The sequence below is a fragment of the Juglans microcarpa x Juglans regia genome, chromosome 6S (assembly GCF_004785595.1).
Source record: "Juglans microcarpa x Juglans regia isolate MS1-56 chromosome 6S, Jm3101_v1.0, whole genome shotgun sequence".
NCBI classification, from domain to species: Eukaryota; Viridiplantae; Streptophyta; class Magnoliopsida; order Fagales; family Juglandaceae; genus Juglans; species Juglans microcarpa x Juglans regia.
The window spans coordinates 14,981,902-15,001,689 of record NC_054605.1 but is presented as its reverse complement, the minus strand read 5'-3'; the positions used below and the strand labels follow the sequence as shown (position 1 = coordinate 15,001,689).

Here is a 19,788-nt window from a genome sequence, read left to right as displayed (position 1 = left end):
GAAGAATAATGCTATTATGCCTTCTTATGCATTTAATTTTTTTTTAAAGTTTTTTTTTTCTTAATGATAAAGAAAGTGACTATTATTATATTTATATTTTTTATTTATTCTTTAAAAACATTTAAACATATTTTTAAAATGTTTAAAATAAAAAGTAAAAAAAAAGTACAATTTATATTGGGCGATACAATGAGTTGTCAGCGACATAGTACTACCGCTCAAGAAAGAAAAGAGAAATAAAATAAAAGATGTTGCTACGTCCACAGAGGGTGGAAATCCTCTACTGATCAGTTAAAATATTTTTTTATTGTTTTACTTTTACTTTCACCAGTTTTTTAAACTATTTAGATATTTTTTAAAAATCACATATTCATTTAAAAATACTTACTTAATCGCTAACTAAAAAAAAGTTAAAAAAAATTTCAGTGGCCATCGGTGACCACTTGGGAAAAACATTTCCTTAAAATGAACAGGAAAAAGGGAGGGGAGGGAGAGAGAGAGAGTACAGAGAGACTGACTGGTGGCAGTATTTAGTTTACTTGGATTTGATTCAGCAAAAACGAAAAAGAGAAGGTTTGCTTGGATTTGTTTTGCAGCCTTAGAAAACCAGACCCAAAAAGCTCAGAAGCTACCGCAAAGCCATCAACCATGTTCCGGCAAGCGTCACGCCTCTTGGCTCAAACTCTGAGGGCTGGAGTGAGACCCTTCTCCTCGGATCTTCCGGCCGCCCCCACCTCCGACTCGGCCTTCATCGAGTCGTGGAAGAAGGTCATACCCAACATTGAACCTCCCAAGACTCCCTCCAACTTCTTACGGCCCCGTCCGGCCACTCCCACTTCCATTCCTTCCAAGATCACCGTCAATTTCGTGCTTCCCTACGCCTCCGAGCTCTCCGCCAAGGAGGTACCTTGCTGATTTTCTCTGATCAGTCTATTTCTCATTTTAATTCGTTGGTTTTGTGGGTTTTTTCATCTAAGACTAGCTCGGATTTGCTGGTTTTGGTGATTGATTTTGGTTATAAGGTGTATCGGGCCCGTCACTTTGGCTTGGATTTGTTGTTTTATCGTGCATCTTTTCATCCGGGTTGCATACCATTGGCTGGGAATTCGTAACATGAAAAACTCTGGAGTTTTGAATATCTAGTTGACCATTTTCGCAAAGATTCTTTGGTATCTGTGTTTTGTTTTCTCTTTTGCATCTGTCTCGTTTTTGGGTGATTAACCTGATTAATTTGGGATATTATCTTGAATTATTTAATGTTTTGGGTTTTCTTTTTAATCCGGGTTTAGTAAATGATTGTGATTGATTTGGGAATATTGTGTATCTTATTGATCATTTTAGCTTTTGGATTTTTTGGTGCATGTCTATTCCTTTCTTGATCTTGTCTTTGTTTGGATGTGTTGGATAAGGGGCATATTGCGGAAGGCTTGGTTAGTTTTACATTTCTGTTTGGGTTAATAGATCTTATTATGTGATGATATATTGTATTTGAGGACACCAAATTTATCTGATGAAATGAATAAATCGTTATGATATTTTTTTTCTCTGCTCACATAACATTGTGTTGGCCATGGTAGTCAGCTTGAGATCGGCAGAAATTTTGCTAGCCTATGCATGTCTTTGTCGCATTAAGGTATAGCTAAATTTGGCATCCATGATACTCAGTTATTCTGGGAATGATACTGTGTTACTAACTTAGTGAAGGGCGAACGGCTTTGGACGTTTTTTGTTTAAAATCCCTGTTTTCCATTCCCTTTTTTTTTTTTTCTTTCCAAATGTTTGTTTCACCAAAAAATTTCCCTCAGAATATCTTTTCAGTACCTTCGTTTTTGCACCACCTTTTTCACAAACACCAAAAAAACCTTCTGAGGGTTATAATTGTCACATTTAGGAGAATAGTGACTTATCAAAAAACATTTAGGAGAATAGTGTCTGGAGGTTGAGGATAGAAAGAGCACTCATACAAGGAATTTCTATTTATGACCTTGCTAAATTGATTAATGTTTTTATATTCCATTGTATGTGGAAAGCAGATAAATATTCAATCCAAAAATATATGGGGTGGAGAGAGAACAAAACATACAGTAGTAGCCGAACCCTTCTAATTTTCTGAGTCTCTTCTCAGACATATAATAGGAGACATTGCTCATCATATTAGAAGAGGTGTCTTGGAAAGAGGAACTAGTTTTCCCACCGTTAGTCTTCTGTCTTATACTGTGCTAAAATTCCTCGCAGCAAGTTTTTTTGTCATGAATTTCATTTGTGTAGCAGATTAGGAATGATGGATGGTCAACAAGTTCTATACTACTGTTAAAGTGGAAGTTTTTAAGCACAGCCCAAGGAAGGAGAGGAAGGGGGAGAATTAATTTTATGCCTCTCCTATTCTCATCTTAAGATCTTTTTCCCTTTGAATACAATCCCATCTACATGTACTTATCAAAAAAAAACAATCCCATCTACATGTATGTCATTCCACTTGTAACTGAAAAGTTCACTTTTTTCATTGAAATGATACCATCCTCGACGCTCTTTTGGTCCATGGTGTGGTGGAAATGCTGACACTTGTCCTATGTGGCGCTTACATTTCTGTTACAATTATTATCGTAGAAAACCAATTGGATCCTTTTTTTTTAAAGATGCACTCGTGTGTTTCAGGTTGACATGGTCATAATTCCTGCAACAACTGGACAAATGGGTGTTTTGCCCGGACATGTACCTACAATCTCAGAGCTGAAGCCTGGGATCCTCTCAGTGCATGAAGGAAATGATGTGACAAAGTATTTCCTTAGTAGTGGGTTTGCTTTTATCCATGCTAACTCTGTTGCAGATATAATTGCTGTAGAGGCTGTGCGAATTGACCATATTGACCCAAGCTTGGTCCAGAAGGGCCTAGCAGAATTTACCCAGAAGCTTAGTTCAGCAACAACTGAGTTGGAGAAAGCTGAGGCCCAGATTGGTGTTGAGGTTCACAGTGCTCTCAACTCTGCTCTCTCAGGCTAATGGTACCTCCAGTATTTTCTTCCCCATACCAGTTTTGCTTCAGTGACTATTCGTTCTTTCCTTTATAATACTGGTCAAGATATCATTGTTTGGATTTCCAGGAGTGAAATAAATATCTTTCAGAGAAAACCCCATGCTTCTGTATGGTCAAGATACCTCTCTACCTGGCATATTACTACTTTCCCCTTCGAAAGATCCTGTCATTATGGGATATTTGGTTTCTGTCATACCAAAGGAAGAAAATATATTTTGTTTTCCAGATTTCGAAGTCTTGAACCGCGGATTGAATGTTTTCTCGCACCTATTTCTTGGATTTAAGCAAAATTAAAAGAGGGTGGTGTTCATAGTTTGGGGGTGCATAGTGCAACATTTTTATTTGCTTTCACCATTGCTTAGACAATAGATCAAATAGCAACCATACGTAGACAAGAAAATCCGATGTTTTGCTGTAGCAAGGCATGTATTTCATTTTCCTTTTTATTTGGTAAGATGCCAAGGATAAGAGTAGTGACTTAAAATACGTCTGGTATATATGACTCTCCCGTTTTGCATTGCTTTCGACGTGTTGTGAAGAATACACCACAACAATCTCCTAATCTGTAAGCAAAGGAGAGGCCACACTCCCTATGGCTGTCTCCTGCACCCTGAGCCCCCTGCCAGTGCGCACCTCCTACTTCCTCCTCCCTTCATCTTCTCTCACACTTCCTCCATTAAACCTTAGCTCCTGCTGCGTGCCTTCATCTCTCCTCTCCATTCCCTAGACATCAATAAATCTCATCCTCAAAAGTAATCTACTCCCTCAACTGGGTCCCAGAATCCTCTCCACATTCAGCCAGAACTACCCACTTCCATCAGCAAAACCATACCTCGGTAGGCAATATCACATCTCACAACCTCCTAGCAAATATGTGGTGCGCACAACCCTATCAACTCCAGAAACTCTCCGAGTTCACTCGAGGCCGTTGACAACCACCTTTGTATTCTCAGCTTCAAAAACCAGGATGACCAGTAGAAAAGTCTCAGCCCCTGAAACATTAGGAACTACTCCTTGTTCTTCAGAGAATGCCCCAGCGCTGTTGTGCGTTCAGTTTCATGGCCTCCTTTCAGACCCATTCTCCAAAGCGATCGCCGCCTTTCTAGGAAGAAACTGAGGAATGTGGTCGACATTGACTTCGAGGCTGTGTGTGGTACATGCACCATGGGGCCTGCCTTCAAGTCAGAGCCAGAATTTAACATTGACAAGCCTCTCTCCCCTGGGCTTCTACCTAATGCTCACCGCCAACACCTCCACCTGGATTGAGTCTTCGGATTTGTGCTTCAAATGCCGAAGACTTGGGCACTCGGAAGAGAGCTGTCCCTATGTCAGTTCAAATAGCCTCTTCAACCACCATTTCGGCCCCAAAAAATGAAAATCCCCTCACTGAAGGAACATGATCCACCAGATAAGCCTCAGAGACTTGTTAAAAACCAAAAAAAAAAAGATAAGCCTCAGAGAGTCAGAGAGGGTTTCTAGGCTTCCTAAAGTGGAAAGTTTTGGATGGTTCACGGATATCCAGTTTCTTTATAGGATACTTTAAGAATGAAGAGAGAAAAAATGTAAACAGATGAATCGGATAGAAATTACTCCCTTGCTTAAATAAATTATATTTATACACAGTAAGGAATCAATTTATGATTACAGCAGGGAAAAGAGAGAAAAGAAGCAAAAAAAAAAGAAAAAAAAAAAAGCAGCTGCTCACCCTCAACAATTCAGACGAATTGGGAGAGAGAGTTATACATTGGAATTATTCCATCCAAAGCCCCCTGAAGGGAACAAGGATCATTGAGTCCCAACACATCAAGTTAGAACTCTATTCTGCGAGACCATGACCAATTGGAGTCAATTTTCCGGGTCTCCAATTGCCAAAGGACAAGAGGGTAATCTTGTATTTAAAGATGGGGTAAGAGCACAGACGTTTCATCACCAGATACTTTTTCCCATAACATGCCTAGAGGATCCTGTCATAACTTTGAGTGTTGTCTCCAAGGGCACCCACCTTCAAAAGCCTGCTCCAATACGTCTTCCATTCGCTTAGCGAGTAGTATCTGTTAAAATTGAGGGTATGAACGTTATTTATTCATACAGAAAAAACAAAGACCCAATCGAACACCACATACAATGAATAATCTATGCATGCAAGTCTTGGGAGCCCAATTAATGCCTTCCAAAAACTTAATATAAATTAGAAGAGTTATTCTATTCTCAAGCCGGCGTGTAGAACACGCCATCCGCATCACTTAAATGGTAAGATTTGATTTGTAAGATTCAAATTTTAAAATTTTCCGTTCAAATCAAATTATGCCCTATAAGCACTTTACTAGGTATGTTATTCACACTGGCTATAAATAGAATTTTTCTCAAATGGGAATATCCTTCCTATGTGCATTCATGTCCAATTTCTCAAGTGCTTCATGTATGGTTTTCTTAAGTCACAGACCAAAGAATTAAAACTGGAAAGCGCATTCCCACAATGACTTCACGCACATGCATTAAATACATGACAACTAGGCCACGACCAAAATGAAAACAAGATTACCTCCAGATCGGCAAGAACAGCTGCTGGCACTTCAACCAAGTCTTTCAAATTTCTCTGTGGCAGGATAACTCTCTTGATACCACAACGGTGTGCTGCCAAAATCTGCAGTTTATATTCAAACAAATAGTTAAACAACATGACTTCGATTTCTATTTACTTTTGAGTGAAAAGGAAGTGGTTTTGTATGTTATTTCAGATTCGCTTAAGCAACATCTAAGCTCACTGCAAGAGGATTATTGCAAGCATACCAAAACCTACTACATTCCGATTCTAGCTAATATGAACTTGATTGGAGCACTCAAATGTTTCAACTCATTGATTATAGACACAAGAACTCAAAACATTTATATATTTGTATCCACGTACACGCACGCACGCACGCACACACAAGCAATTTGACTCAAAGACTATTACAGCGTCGCTTGGATTCTGTGGATTATATAAAAGCTAGGTCTGACAAGAAGTAACAACGAGATAGTGACCCTAATAGCATATCCAAAAAGCATTCAGCCCAAGGTATTTAACAGGGTGATTAGAAAGGGAAAATGGTTGATAAATTGATAATGAAACCCCAATTCCATAATTTGTATCATATATCCAAAGAGGCATGCATTAAATGTGAGTAAATTTCCCCTTTGGAAATGAGAATAAAGAGACATGACATTATGCCCACCTTATCCTTGACACCACCAACAGGTAGCACAAGACCCCTTAAAGTCATCTCTCCAGTCATTGCCGTATCTGCTCTCACTCTTTTCTGACTGAATAGTGAAACCAGCGCTGTTACCAGAGTCACACCTGCTGAGGGTCCATCCTTGGGCACAGCCCCGGCAGGAAAATGTATATGAATGTCCCGGCCCTCCAGGAGATTAATTCCCTCAGAAGCTGCTAATTTAAGATCCATTGCCCTGGTTCTTACCTAAATCATTGGAACGAGTCAGAAACAAGTTGCTTATCACTGGAATGTCTTTTGTAAGTACAGACTCTAGGGTGTACATTGACATGTGAAACAATATAACGCTATGTTTGGTCCCCAACTAGAGAAAGGGGGTTAACCAGGGATATTTTTATTTTCTGAAGTAGTGGATGGGGAAGTGCGAAATGCTAAGTAATAAATAAGGGTATGAAAAGCACTTAATGGTGAGAAAGGGAATAATGAAGGGTGACAATATGTATAAGCTGTCACCAAGTTTAGTGAAATGGCCATACGTGTGGAACTCTGAAGCTTCAGGAAACAAGCAGTTAAGTGGAAACTACCAATGGTACACTAAACACAAACTACAGGGAAATATTTTTGGCTCATCTCTCTAAATAAGATGATGATAATAATCTGAAAACATAATATTCAATATTCTTCTGATTGAAAGGGAAGGAAGACTTCTGTAAAATCAATGAGAAAAGTTATTTCTGAAAGTCACTGTGTATGCAATTGATATTGAAGAGATTCTTCAACACACATTATACGAAAAATCACCATCTTATGGTGATAAATATAGTTTGGTAAAATCACTTTGACAATTTCATATGTACAAATAATCAATCAAAACAATTCAAGAGCACACTTAAGGAGGCACTGACAAAACTGGTTAATTCAGGGCTGGTTGGGAACTAAATGTTACAATAAACCTCTGAATTAGATTACCCATGTTAATGCTATTTGTGCTGATTCCTTTATAACATCACCAAGTTGCCCTGTGAGATGCATGTCGCCCTTTCCCACCATAGCTGTTGCCTCTACAAACTGGACCTCTCCACCAAAAGCAGTCCAAACAAGCCCAACAGACACCCCAGGAGTTGCAACCCGTTCAGCTGCTTCTCTATCATCGAACCTTGGAGGCTGCATTACAGTATAAATAAACCCAAATGCGAGTCAGTAACTGAAAGAAAAAAAACAAAAAACAAAAAAAACATAAAAAACATAAAAAAAAAAAAAAAAAAAAAAAACGAAATATTTTCTACTGTTCTGAAAGTTTGCTCTAGCTTCTGGGCCACATCATATGCATAATGAGCTCAAGGCTATCTCAACGAAGCTGCACAGCAGGACATGACCCAAAACAGCAGGGAATAATAATGTTATACGTGTACTTTTTATTGGTATTATAACATATAATAGTTTTTAGAAAGCCAAACACACTATTAAGGGGACCGATAAATAACATTAAACGCCCAAAATAAACTTCTAGTCCATCAATAAATGTTTTCTTCCAAACATAAACCTTCTTATAACTTCTTAAGGTAAAACTTTAAAAGTTATATCACCAAAATGAGTCACCTAAACAGACATCTAAGTATTATGATCTTCATATAGATCCCTGCTGCTGAGATGCCTCATTATCAAGAACCTGCTGCTGAGATGCCTCATTATCAAGAACAACTTCACAGTGAAATTGCAGCAATCTGAACTTAAAAATCCATCCACACAGCTGACTGGTCTAGCAAAATGTATAATCAGTTTGACTGTGATGCAAACTGACAAAATATAATTTCCGTAGAAATCTAAATTATCCCCAAACATGAAGTATCCTGATAATAGAAAAAATGCACCAAGAAGAAAAAAAAATGACGTTAAGAAGATCATTACCCCCAATACTTTTTCCAACATAGCCTCATCCACAACCAAGGGTGACGCAATCCTAAATTCATTTGATATCTCATGATTATTTACAGCCATTGGAATGATCTCCATTTCCACTTCACCTCCTTCAGCAAGTCTGTTTTCAAGCAGTGGTGAAGCAAGCTGGTGCACATCTTTGCTTAATGGGACAGCTTGTTCCTGCTCTGCAACTCTCACTGCTGCTGCACGAGCCAAGGCAGCCAAATTCCTTTCCAGATTTCTAACACCAGCCTCTCTGGTATATCGCTGAATGACAAGTTTCACCATAGCCTACAACAATAAAAGCTAATCATGTATCCTTAGTATGATGGTAAATTGTTGCAAAGCAAAGTGACTGAATAAGATGATATTGGTACACAATATTATCTTACAAAACATAAAAGCTAATCATGCATCCTGTATAGTATGATGGTAAATTGTTGCAAAGCAAAGTGACTGAATAAGATGATACTGGTACACGATATTGTCTTACAAAACATGAAAGCATGGTGCCTTTCCCAGTTTAAAATAAGAGGTGATAATCACATGATTTAATTTTATATACATTCTTACTCAATAAAAACCTTGTACATAGAGTTAACTACCTCTGGAATTTGAAGGAACTCAGAACTCAACCCATGCTGATCCAGAACTCTTGGAATTAAATGTCTCGTGGCTATTTTAAGCTTTTCTTCAGGTGTATACCCAGGCAACTCAATGACTTCCATCCTGTCTAAGAGTGGTGGAGGTATAGGCTGCAGCCTATTTGCAGTTGCCACAAAAACCACCTTTGAAAGGTCAAATGGAACATTTAAATAGCTATAGGCATTCTGTTAAGGAATCATTGTGAATACCATACACTGATAGGAATTTTATGGTGTGGCAATGCTTCCAACACATGTACGGACTCCATATGATGCATTACTGTGGAATTTGTGTTTAATCTAGTCTGACATTATAAGTAACTGGGTCAATCATCTCATTAGTGCAAAACTGTTTTGTAATTCATAACATTATCTTAGTAACTGGGCAATATTAAAGCTTAACAAAATTGTCAAAAACCATAATGGCATACGAAAACCACTAAAAAATTCCAGCAAAAAGGGTTGGAAAGCAAGATAACATTTTTCTTCAGCGAGTACCTAATAAATTGGATGAGTGCAACAAAAATATACCCAGTTATCCATACTAGGTGTCACCAAAAACATCCTGAAGAAAATAGGATACTGATCATTGAATGTTTTGTTTTGTTCCGGATCAAGAACCTCCAGTAGAGCTGAAGCCGGATCCCCACGCACATCAGACCCTGTTTTGTCAATCTCATCCAGTAGCATGACTGGATTACAAACAGCTACTCTCTAAAACACAACATGAACAAGAAACATTTCAGTTTACCTCAACTTTAAGGTTCCACTTACAAAATACAAGAACCAAAAAACAAGACCAAAATCATCACCCTGCACAGCATACATGATCCAAAGACATGTCTACTTAGCCACATTAAACTATCAGGACCCAGATAATTCGTCTCACATAAAAGTAAACCATTGTGAAATTCAACCAGATAATTTCAACTATGTACAAACTAAACAAACTATCTGCAGAATCGCAGATGGTAGAAAACTGAACAGTCAATGTTACTCTTTAGCAGTTTAGGTAGAAAATAATCACATAATCGACTAAAATTCATAGCTAAAAAAAAAACTAAAATGCCATAGTTTGAACTTTGAGGCCAAGGCAAGAAGGTCGAGAGAGTCATGAGAAAAAAAAGGGTAGCAGGATTAACAGAAATAGTCAAAGGAGGTACATTATATTTGTCAGGAATCTTTTTTACATAGGCTCTCCAAATGCATGAGCCTTGACTGCTTCCCAATGTGTTTTGGTACACAATTCATTATTTTACTTCTATTGTTCATAGCATTATTTCCAAATTTAAGATAAAAAAAAAAAAAAATGCACGCCCTTTTTATTATTTTGCATTCAAGGGTAGGGTAGCTACTACAGGTGCCAATCTTATTATACTTGGTGGTAAGCTATTCTGTGGGGCCCAGTAATCCCATGGCAAGTAAATAAGGATGCAACAACCTTCTTCCATGATAGCGCGAAAGAAATAGAGCAGTCAGGATGCTTACATGGCTACACACATAATTTTGCCCGTATGACTAGGCATATGATATTGACAGTATGCATCAACAACCTCTAAACTTAAAGGATAAAATTTAAGGCTTAAAAGTCAATATATAAATTAGAGCTAACAATGGTTACAATGAATGAAGAAGGTTGAGTATGAGGATCAATAATTGGAGAGGACAGAGGTCCTTTACGCATATTGCAGCTCTAGAATTGATGCACTCAAATGCACAGAGGATGAAAATTTTTAAACCAAAAATGAATATTTGCTGGCACAGTCTTTGAAGTATGGGACTTTTGAGTGCCATCTTTGAAAAGAAAAATGAAATTACTGTAGCTCATATTTAAGATGAAAAGTCTTTGGCTAATTCAATGTGGGCCAGTTATTGTTAAAATTAGTCAAATATAAAGATAAAAAGGTATTTGGCCAATCCAATGCCAATGCTCTTACGAATGTACTTCACATTTATCTGTACTTCCAAATTAATAAGAAAAACTATATGTATACTTTGCAAAATCCTGCTTTCACTATGAACCATGATGATAAATATAATCTGGGCCTTCCTCAATCTAAACCATCTGCATTATATCTCTGGAAAGGCAGGGAAGGGAGGATGAATCTCTGCAAATATTGGTTCACTACTCTCTCTCTTTTTCTTTGTTCTTTTCATTTTTATTTTTTGTTGGCTAGGGATTTCTTCTTTTTTTTTTTTTTGGAAAAAGTTTCCAAGTGCCATAGATTCAATTTCCTCAAACCATTGGGAGCATATGATACAGCATATATATCAAAGGTAGTGAGAAGTATGGGATACTGCTATATTAAAATACACACATTAGCAACATACATGTATATTACCTTTAAACCCTCAATAAGACGCCCTGGCATGCTACCAATGTATGTTCTCCTGTGCCCTCTAATATCAGCCTCATCCTTAACACCACCAAGGGATATGCGTACAAATTTTCTGCCCAAAGCAGTAGCAATAGATGAAGCCAAAGATGTTTTGCCAACTCCTGGTGGGCCAACGAAGCACAACACTGGACCTCTTGCATCTGGTTTTAGCTGTAATGCAAAAAGAATTCGCTCCAAATAAACATCAAATTCAACTTAATTTAAAACCAAACTAATAATGGCTAGAAGACTCGGATTATTATTGACCTTGCGAACAGCTAGATATTCAATAATCCGTTGCTTGACCTTGACTAAACCATAGTGGTCACTATCAAGATGTTGTTTTGCAGCTTTCAGATCCAACTCATGTTCTTCACTGGTCTTCTGCCAGGGCAGATCAGCGAGAAGCTCCAAGTAAACCCTTGAACTATTATATCCAGGTTGCAGAGGTTGCATCTTTTTAAGCATTCTGAATTTAGAGAGAGAGAGAGAGAGAGAGCAGAAGAAGAAGAAGAAGAAAATTAAAGAAAACCTGACACTAATGTTCTATAAATTGAAATATGAGAACTGTGTCACTTGATCAAAGTGGAGATGGTAAGTAAATATAGAGAAAAAATTGGCAAACATCAAGAATTGAGCAAACACCAGCATCGCGATTCATATTTTCTCAGAGGCTGTAATGTAAGATAATTCTAATTTGTTACAGGCAATGAAAACATGTCCACATAAGCTCGTCTTGAACTATTTTTCTATCATACATGTCTGCTACACAATAGAGGGCAGCCTTCCCATCCCAATTGTTGCCTCTCCCATAGATTATAAAAAAACTGGGGAGAAGTTTTCCTTAGGTTTTTCTCTTCTTTTTTTGACAAGTTAGAATTTAAAAAAAAACTGATAATGCTTGAGATTTAATGCACATTATTCAAATCTCTACTAATCTCCATGGTCTAAAAAGAATCAACTACTTTTATTGCCACACTGTAACATTATTTGGCTCCCTGTGACCCTATCCAATACTGTAGTCCTCTTTATAAACATTTCTCAGCACATCATACCTTAACTCCCTCTGTGCATGCTTCCAGATATTTGAAGGCAATCCTGCACTTTGCATCTTCCTCTCCAAGGCAGCCACGTCATCCTCATCATCATCATTGTCACCCAGCTCCTCTTTTATAGCTCTCATCTGGAATATGTTTCAAATAAAGTAGCCATGGTAGAGGAATAATTAGCACAGCTCAAGATAAGATCATATTAATATAAATATTTTTTTAATCCACAACTACAAAAGAAATACAAAAAATAATAATATAATGATATAAGCTAATATAAGCTAAACTAAAATAAATTAAGAATGTGAAGTTGCAACATACTGAAGGGAATAAGTTTAACACATTATTTACTGGTGTGTCTGTAGAATCCAAATGAAAAGAAAATTGTTGATAAATAGAAATGAGAAACCAAAGTTCATAGTAAAATCACCACGAACTCTTTGAGCAGTTACGTTTAATCCTTTGGTCGCAGAGGAAGCCATTGGACAAGACATAAATGTTCAGAGAATGAATGATAATTGAGGCAAAAAAAAAAAAGGTTTCTCTTTCTTGTATGCCTGCACCTGAACCCTTTCCTCTCTTTCCTGATCCAATCCCTCGGTTTCTTTTCAAAAGAGTTGTCCCATCAGTATCAGTCATCTCTATGGCAATCTTTATTCAAGCAGAAAGTGTAGTCAAGCACTCTGATTAAGGTACTAGGGGTTCACTAAACCATAAAAAATGGCTTACATTCTAATTTCTTGAAATCCTCTTGCTTTCCTTTTAACTAAGCCTTGGTGCTCTACTTGAAACTATCAGCAAGTCTCATAATCAATTAGGTTTTTTTCACTTGATCGTTTGAAGAAGGCAGAGGTAATCAATTATCCGATGCATGTGCATCACACTGCCATGAAAAAATGGAACAGAAATTGACTTGTAAGGTTCATTTTTCCAAATCCATTTCTCTTTTTCTTATTATACGAGGTAAATGGTTCAAGTAACTGTGATATGCATGCATCTGATCATTGGAGTTGTGCACTTCAAGAGATACAGAAACTCTTTTAAGACTATCATTTTTCCTAAAAAATACTTGACAGAAAAGGCCCTTCACACATAACCAAATAAGTTGACATGAAAACGTTGTCCTTATGGAGATGAGCATTGGGAGCAAATCCCCATTAAAAATTGAGGGCACAAAATAAGGGAGAGAAGAGAGGGAGGGTGGGGGGCACAACCTCATAAATTTTTATATCTAATCTTTCCACACCAGTTATGCATAAAAAAAATAACTATAATTTCTAAACAAAGCTAACCTGCTGACGCAAAAGGAATTCTTTCTGTGATTTCGATAGCTGTCCCTCAACCTTCTGTGTTATCTTCTCTGCCACGCGTATTGACTGTCACAAGTAACATGAACATGACTAAATAAAAGCTGAAGGAAACATCAAAGCGACCAGGAAGCAAATGCATGAGATATAAACCACATATGAACAAAGAGTTACCTGTAAATGCCTATCAACTAATTCAGTAGCTTTTGAAAGCCTTACTTTCAGGTCAACTGAATCCAACATAGATAGTTGCTCTTCAAAACTTATCTCAAAGCTGGCAACAAAGATATCTGCCAATTTGTGAACAGGTACTGTCTCCAAAAGAACTTTTGTCTTTCCTCCTGTTTTTTGTTTCTATGTGCATATAAACATGAGTTTTTGACAGATGGAATAACAACATAAATAGGCATATGGGTAAGAAGAAGATGATACTTTTTCAAGTTAGAGAGAAAAAAGGAATCTTATTGCATACATCCCAGTAACCAAATCAATCAAGAAAGATCTGGCTCTACTAGCATCTATCGCAAAACTAGACAGCCAATATTTACTTCCTTTTTTTATAAATAATGTAAGTTTTATTAAAAAGATGAAAATGCATTCGTCAAATACACAGGTTGTATACAAGAGATATACCTATCTAGAAAGACGAAAAGATACAAGAAAATCTTGTAAGTTCAGCCTCTTAAAGTCTATATACAAATATATAATGTATGCGCATGTTTATATATATAAATGTATATGTATATAGATATATGTAAATAGGATCTTCCATTGCCAATGTTTTCTCCTTTTTCTGTCAACATCCAAATTTTCAGAATTTGCATCAATCATAAGAGAAAATAGCAAACCTCTACATTAATAGGAGAGCCCCAAAGACAGTAATGTCTGCCCTTCCCATGGGTAGTCACATAAAATCAATATCAAGAGAAAAAAAATCTGGGAAAACCAAAAGATAAATTACTCTAGCAAACAATAAATCAAGCAATGATGATGAAGTTTTGAATCAATCATCATTCCATGAAAATAATGACACCATTAGCGAAACTCAAACAAACAAAGGGAGTCTCACCAAAACGTGATGCCATATATAAGATTCCAATCAAAAAGTTTTGTGCAAAAAAACATCTTAAATATTCTCAAAAGAAGCAGGAGAATTGTTATAAAAAGAAAAAAAAGTGCCATATCTGTAGAAAACTGTTTGCAGAAGAGAACTCACAAGAATTTTAAATCTCACTCTCAAATCAATTTCCGGAGAAGTTGAATAAAAAGTTTTACCTGCTCAAGAACAGAAATCAACTCCGTGGCAGCTGCTTTGAATTGACGAGACAATGTCATGAAATCTGGATCTTGCTCCACTTGCTCCATCTCTAGTTCAGATTTCAGAATTCAAAATTAATTCAGCATTTTAGCAGACAACGTAACAGTAGTAATCTCATCAGAAGCTTAAAGAAGTTTGTGACTGGGAACAACAGCATAAACCACATGTTAGAATCTAAAACAAAGCATTAAATAGCAATGACTAAATATGATTAGCAAGCATCCTAGACAGTAATTCCAATTTTTTGGTTCTAATACTATTGATACATACTCTTTTACACTGCCATTTGCTTCATGTAAAACCACTGAAGAACCCCCTTTTCTAATATATATTTCATGTAAGGACCTCTGACAATAGATTCAGAAACAGGTTAGGTTTGGCCAACGCATTATTGGCTCGGAGTCACAAGGGAGCAGACCGTGACAATATCTGCTAGTATGTCACTTGATATACATTGTTAGCCTACTTCCTTTTTTAACAAGTACAATATTGAAAAAAAGATAATTAAACAGCTGAAATTACAAAAACCAGGAAAATAAGACTTTAAAAAGAAACAAACAATAAACCATAATATATGTACTTTACCTCAGCATACTTACAAAGCGGAACATAAACAACTTACTAGCTTTTGTCATTTCAAGAGGTGATATCCGTGCAGTATAATAAGTTCCTCTGGTGCTAAGTTCTTGGACACTGAATCTGCACAAACCTTCAAGGACGATTATGTATGTGACTCTCCCACTTGGCTTCTCCACTCCTCTTGACAAATGTAAAGCCCGAGCTGCAACTCCCCTGAGAAATAAGATATCAAATCATTCTGAGTTCACATTCTGGCTCGTGCAAACACCCAAAATTATCTAAGTCGGGCAAAACAATTTCCAGTACAGCACATTATAGATGCCACAGTGAAGCAAACCTGTTATGCCAATGAATATTTTCCTGCTGATTTTTGGCATCAAGCCTGTGAGAATCAGATGCACCAACGTGAACTCTTGAGCTTCTCTCACCAGAATCACTTCCTATACCTATTTAAAAAAGGAACATAATTTTCTCTGCCATCAAGCAAGCAATAAATACATGGGTGCCCAAGAGTCAATGGGTCAAAAGATCACCTTGAGATACCACAGGGCCTATTGCTGTTGTCGTCTCGGCAGTATCACGAACTGGAAGAATGCCAATTAGTCCCTTCTCTTCCCGCTGCCACAGCTCTTGCTCCACCAATTTCACACTATATTTATTAAGACCATATTTTAATTCACATTACACTGAACAGAAAGAATACATCTGTTCCTCCACTACGATCGCAAAGAGGATGTGAGAAATCTAAGAAAAATTGGTCAATTATAAAATTCTTCATTAAATTATAAATTTCTAGTAAAAGTATCACGTTTTCTTTTCTCCTCCAACAATTTCCTAGCAAGGAAACGCATAATTACCACCGAAAAACAAAAGGAAGGAAAACTATAAGCTCCGTTTGGTTTCCAAGGAAAACCAAACAAAAAAAGAACGAACCAAAAAACATTAAAAGAAATTGAATTCCAAGCCGACAAGTCGTGTTTGACTCAGCTTACAGTAGCTGGAGGCTCCTCAAGTTCCCAATTAAAAAAGGAAAAGCTTGAACAATCAAGAATCCGATTTTCCAACAATTTTCTCAGCATCCAGACGGAAAATAAAATCACAAACTCTAGATTTCAAGCACAAAAGGAATTCGGCGGAGAAATTCGAAAAAGGAAATTAATGAGAGAGAGAGAGAGAGAGAGAGAGAGAACCTGCTGGGTGAAGTACATCGAATTCGAATGATGGCGCCAGGTAAGAGGACCTTGTTACGGAAGGGAAGGATGCCGAGACGACTCGGGAGCTCCACAGACTCAGCCATGTTCGCAACTCAGGACAGACTTGGACAATTATTTACTCCTAAATATTCAGAAGAGCGAGAAGAGGAGGAGGAAGTGGAAAACCAGAGAATCGAAGGTCGTGGTGGTGGTGGTTGGTTGGTTGGCAACTTGGCAACTTGGTACACAAGTTCAGACTGAAATCACAAAAGTTGCAAGTGCCAACGTATAAATAAATAAAATCTAGATGCAATTAAGAAAAATTTATAAAAATTTTATTTTTTCACATGTCATTATTAATATATTAAAAATTATAAAATTTGATCAAAAGAAGATTAACAAATTAATCTTGTAAATAAATGCGTAAGTAAAATTATAAATATATGTAATACTATTCATAAATAAATGGCCTAGATCAACTATTATTCAATTTTTATATCTTTTTATTACAAAATAAAAATAAAAATAAAATATTATTTTGTAATTTAAGGTTGCATTTAGATGTTGAATTAAGTTAAGTTGAGATAATAAAATATTATTAAAATATTATTTTTTTTATATTTTTAAAAGTTGAATTATTTATTATATTTTGTATTAAAATTTAAAAAAATTGTAATGATGAGTTGAGATAAATTTAGATAACGAGCTTACTGTCAAAATCAAAAAAATTTAAGATAAATTCAAAAGAGTGGGGCTACTATGCCGCCCCACTCTTACCGCTGGGCGTACCGTCTAGTGATTTTTTTTATATTTTTTAATATATTTAAATATTTTTAAAAAAATAAAAAAAATATACCAATATATTTAAAATCACTTCATTAATCACTAAGTAAAAAAATAAAAAAAAATAATTTTTATCAACGATCAAATTGAGCAGTGAGGCGAAATAGTAGACTTTCTCAATTTAAAAAGTTGGAACTATGCCAAACAGAATAGAGAGATGAAAAGGACAGATAAACTACTAAGATTTTTTTATTATAAAAAAGAATGCGTGAACAGAATTAGAATTCGGGTCTAGAAAATATTCCAAAAAAAAAAAAAAGAGCAATAATAGATATATAGTTTTTTTCACAATTATATTTTAAATGGGAAGTAATTTTGTAATATGATGACTTACCATTACCAATTTCCAAGTAGACATTTTTAATTTTTTTTAAAAAAATATTTATCCGTTTTCTGAATATATATTTGTGAGCTTTTTTCCTATCATTTTTCATATTTTATAAAGCTTTATTATAAGCAGTATAACCCAACATGATGAATGTTATATGACTTCGCATTTACTCTACCTAATTTAGTAGAGTTTTTATAAGAGAAATGATATTTATAATTTTATAGTGTGTAAATCATATTAATATACACTTCATTTGAAAAAAATTAAGTAAATTTGAGATCTTTAGGGAAAATATTTTTTAATGACACTCTATTTTTTCAAATAGAATGAAGAAGATTTATACATTTTAAGACTGTATCTAACATTATTATTTCATAATAACATGTAATTTGTCATTCTTCACGTAAATACAAAACAATTGTATAAAAAAATAACTTGTTTTTCAAATTAAAAAATATATATATACACACCCTAATCGTCATTCAATTTTCATCAAGTGATATTATTTATAATTTTTAGACTTAAAAAATGAAAAATGATACAAATATGATAAAAAAGTATTATATTTATAAAATAAAATAATAGTATAATAAATAACATTATTTAAGAAAGGGTAAGAAAAATAATAAAATAACCGAAAATGATATTATGATTAGGGTCTGTTTAAATAATGAGATAATTGAGATGGTTTCGTACAAAAGTTAAAAATTAAATAAAATATTATTTTTTTAATATTATTATTATTTTAAATGTTGGTTAGATTTGATTTGCTCTCGAAACAAAACAACAGTACCAACAAAAAAAATAATAAAAATTGGATTTGGTTCGGACCATCCGATGAGAATGTGGGTAATACGCGTCTACATACAGTAACGCTACTTTGTCAAACGGCAGACATCAGAAGGGGCGCGTGAAATTGTCGGGCACGGGTCCCACTAAAATTAATGCCCCGTGGTAGATAAGAATTAGAAAATGAGAAGGAAGGTTACAAAAGGGGATTTGGATCGGTTTTGTAAGAGCATCTTGTTGTTTGGTTAAAATCTAATGATACTTAAATTTTAATCAATATATGCCTAAAAATTATTATATTAAATTGGACATCTTTATAAAATTTTAAACTTTTATTACAGTAATTCTTTAAATTTATAAGTGAATAGTAAGTTAGCTAAATATTAAAATATTTAATTTTCACTCCTCTTATAAAATATGTAAGTATTTTTTATAATTAAAAATTTGGTTCGATTTATTATTATTAAAAATAAAAAAAAGAAATTAATTAGTTAATATTAATTATTACGTTAATTATAATGATAAGTTAATTATAATATAATTATTATTAATATTAATTTAATATTTAATAAATGTGATAAATATTAATATTAATTTAATTAGAATATAATTATTATTAATATTAAATTGGTATAATTATAAAATGTGATGCAAATAAATTAAATAAAAAATTATTAAATTAATAATATTTTTTTATTATATGGAGAGTAAATGGTTAATCTAATGTAGAGATTGAATTTAAATAAAATAGATAAATGTAAAAAAAGTGTGATATTGATTAAATTTTAAAGATAAATTTGATCAAATTAATGAAGATACTCTAATGGAATGTAATTGTGCAGGTGCATTTTGGGTAAGAAATATAAATGGAAAATGCCACTTCGATAAAATTGATCAATTATGACTTTTATTATTTTATTTAATGATTAATAAAGTAGTTATTAATACCATTTTTTCTTTTTTAAAAATATTTAAAAAACAGTTAAAAATAAAAAAAATAAAAAAGTACATTTACACTTAACAGTATAATGGAGAGGCACCATTCTCAATCCCCTAACATTGTCCAATATAAATAGGATGGTGTACGGGTTATTTAATAATGTGTTTGCGCGATATAATTTAATTTAAAATATAAATTTTAAATTTTATAATTTAAATTTTATAATTTAAATTTCACTATATAAACTG

The 19,788-nt window shown here is 34.8% G+C and overlaps 2 protein-coding genes across 2 annotated transcripts; one reads left to right on the top strand and one right to left on the bottom strand.

Annotated features, from left to right (window-relative positions):
* The first annotated feature begins 471 nt into the window (after window positions 1-471).
* Window positions 472-3,346, top strand: LOC121237041 (ATP synthase subunit delta', mitochondrial). The gene is made up of 3 exons (XM_041133592.1): window positions 472-903; window positions 2,656-3,002; window positions 3,102-3,346. Exons 1-2 carry the CDS (start codon window positions 649-651, stop codon window positions 2,998-3,000), a joined length of 600 nt encoding a protein of 199 aa, XP_040989526.1. The 5' UTR covers window positions 472-648; the 3' UTR covers window positions 3,001-3,002; window positions 3,102-3,346.
* Window positions 3,347-4,612: 1,266 nt separating this feature from the next.
* Window positions 4,613-16,914, bottom strand: LOC121237040 (lon protease homolog 2, peroxisomal). The gene is made up of 17 exons (XM_041133591.1): window positions 16,635-16,914; window positions 15,978-16,093; window positions 15,782-15,890; window positions 15,488-15,657; window positions 14,823-14,914; window positions 13,722-13,901; window positions 13,533-13,616; window positions 12,247-12,374; window positions 11,459-11,660; window positions 11,156-11,362; window positions 9,397-9,527; window positions 8,775-8,988; window positions 8,158-8,460; window positions 7,219-7,413; window positions 6,250-6,495; window positions 5,577-5,678; window positions 4,613-5,085 (listed from the first exon to the last, which is right to left on the bottom strand). Exons 1-17 carry the CDS (start codon window positions 16,739-16,741, stop codon window positions 5,002-5,004), a joined length of 2,670 nt encoding a protein of 889 aa, XP_040989525.1. The 5' UTR covers window positions 16,742-16,914; the 3' UTR covers window positions 4,613-5,001.
* Between the last annotated feature and the right edge of the window lie 2,874 nt (window positions 16,915-19,788).

Bases quoted from the DNA above. Each gene is read 5' to 3' on its own strand.
- LOC121237040 (XM_041133591.1), bottom strand. From the start codon at position 16,741: ATGGCTGAGTCTGTGGAGCTCCCGAGTCGTCTCGGCATCCTTCCCTTC. The intron at 9,528-11,155 runs GTAATATACATG...GTTGTGTTTTAG, and splicing joins GTCTTATTGAGGGTTTAAAG to AGAGTAGCTGTTTGTAATCC. The intron at 6,496-7,218 runs GTAATCTAATTC...CCAATGATTTAG, and splicing joins CACAAATAGCATTAACATGG to GTAAGAACCAGGGCAATGGA.
- LOC121237041 (XM_041133592.1), top strand. From the start codon at position 649: ATGTTCCGGCAAGCGTCACGCCTCTTGGCTCAAACTCTGAGGGCTGGA. The intron at 904-2,655 runs GTACCTTGCTGA...CGTGTGTTTCAG, and splicing joins CCGAGCTCTCCGCCAAGGAG to GTTGACATGGTCATAATTCC.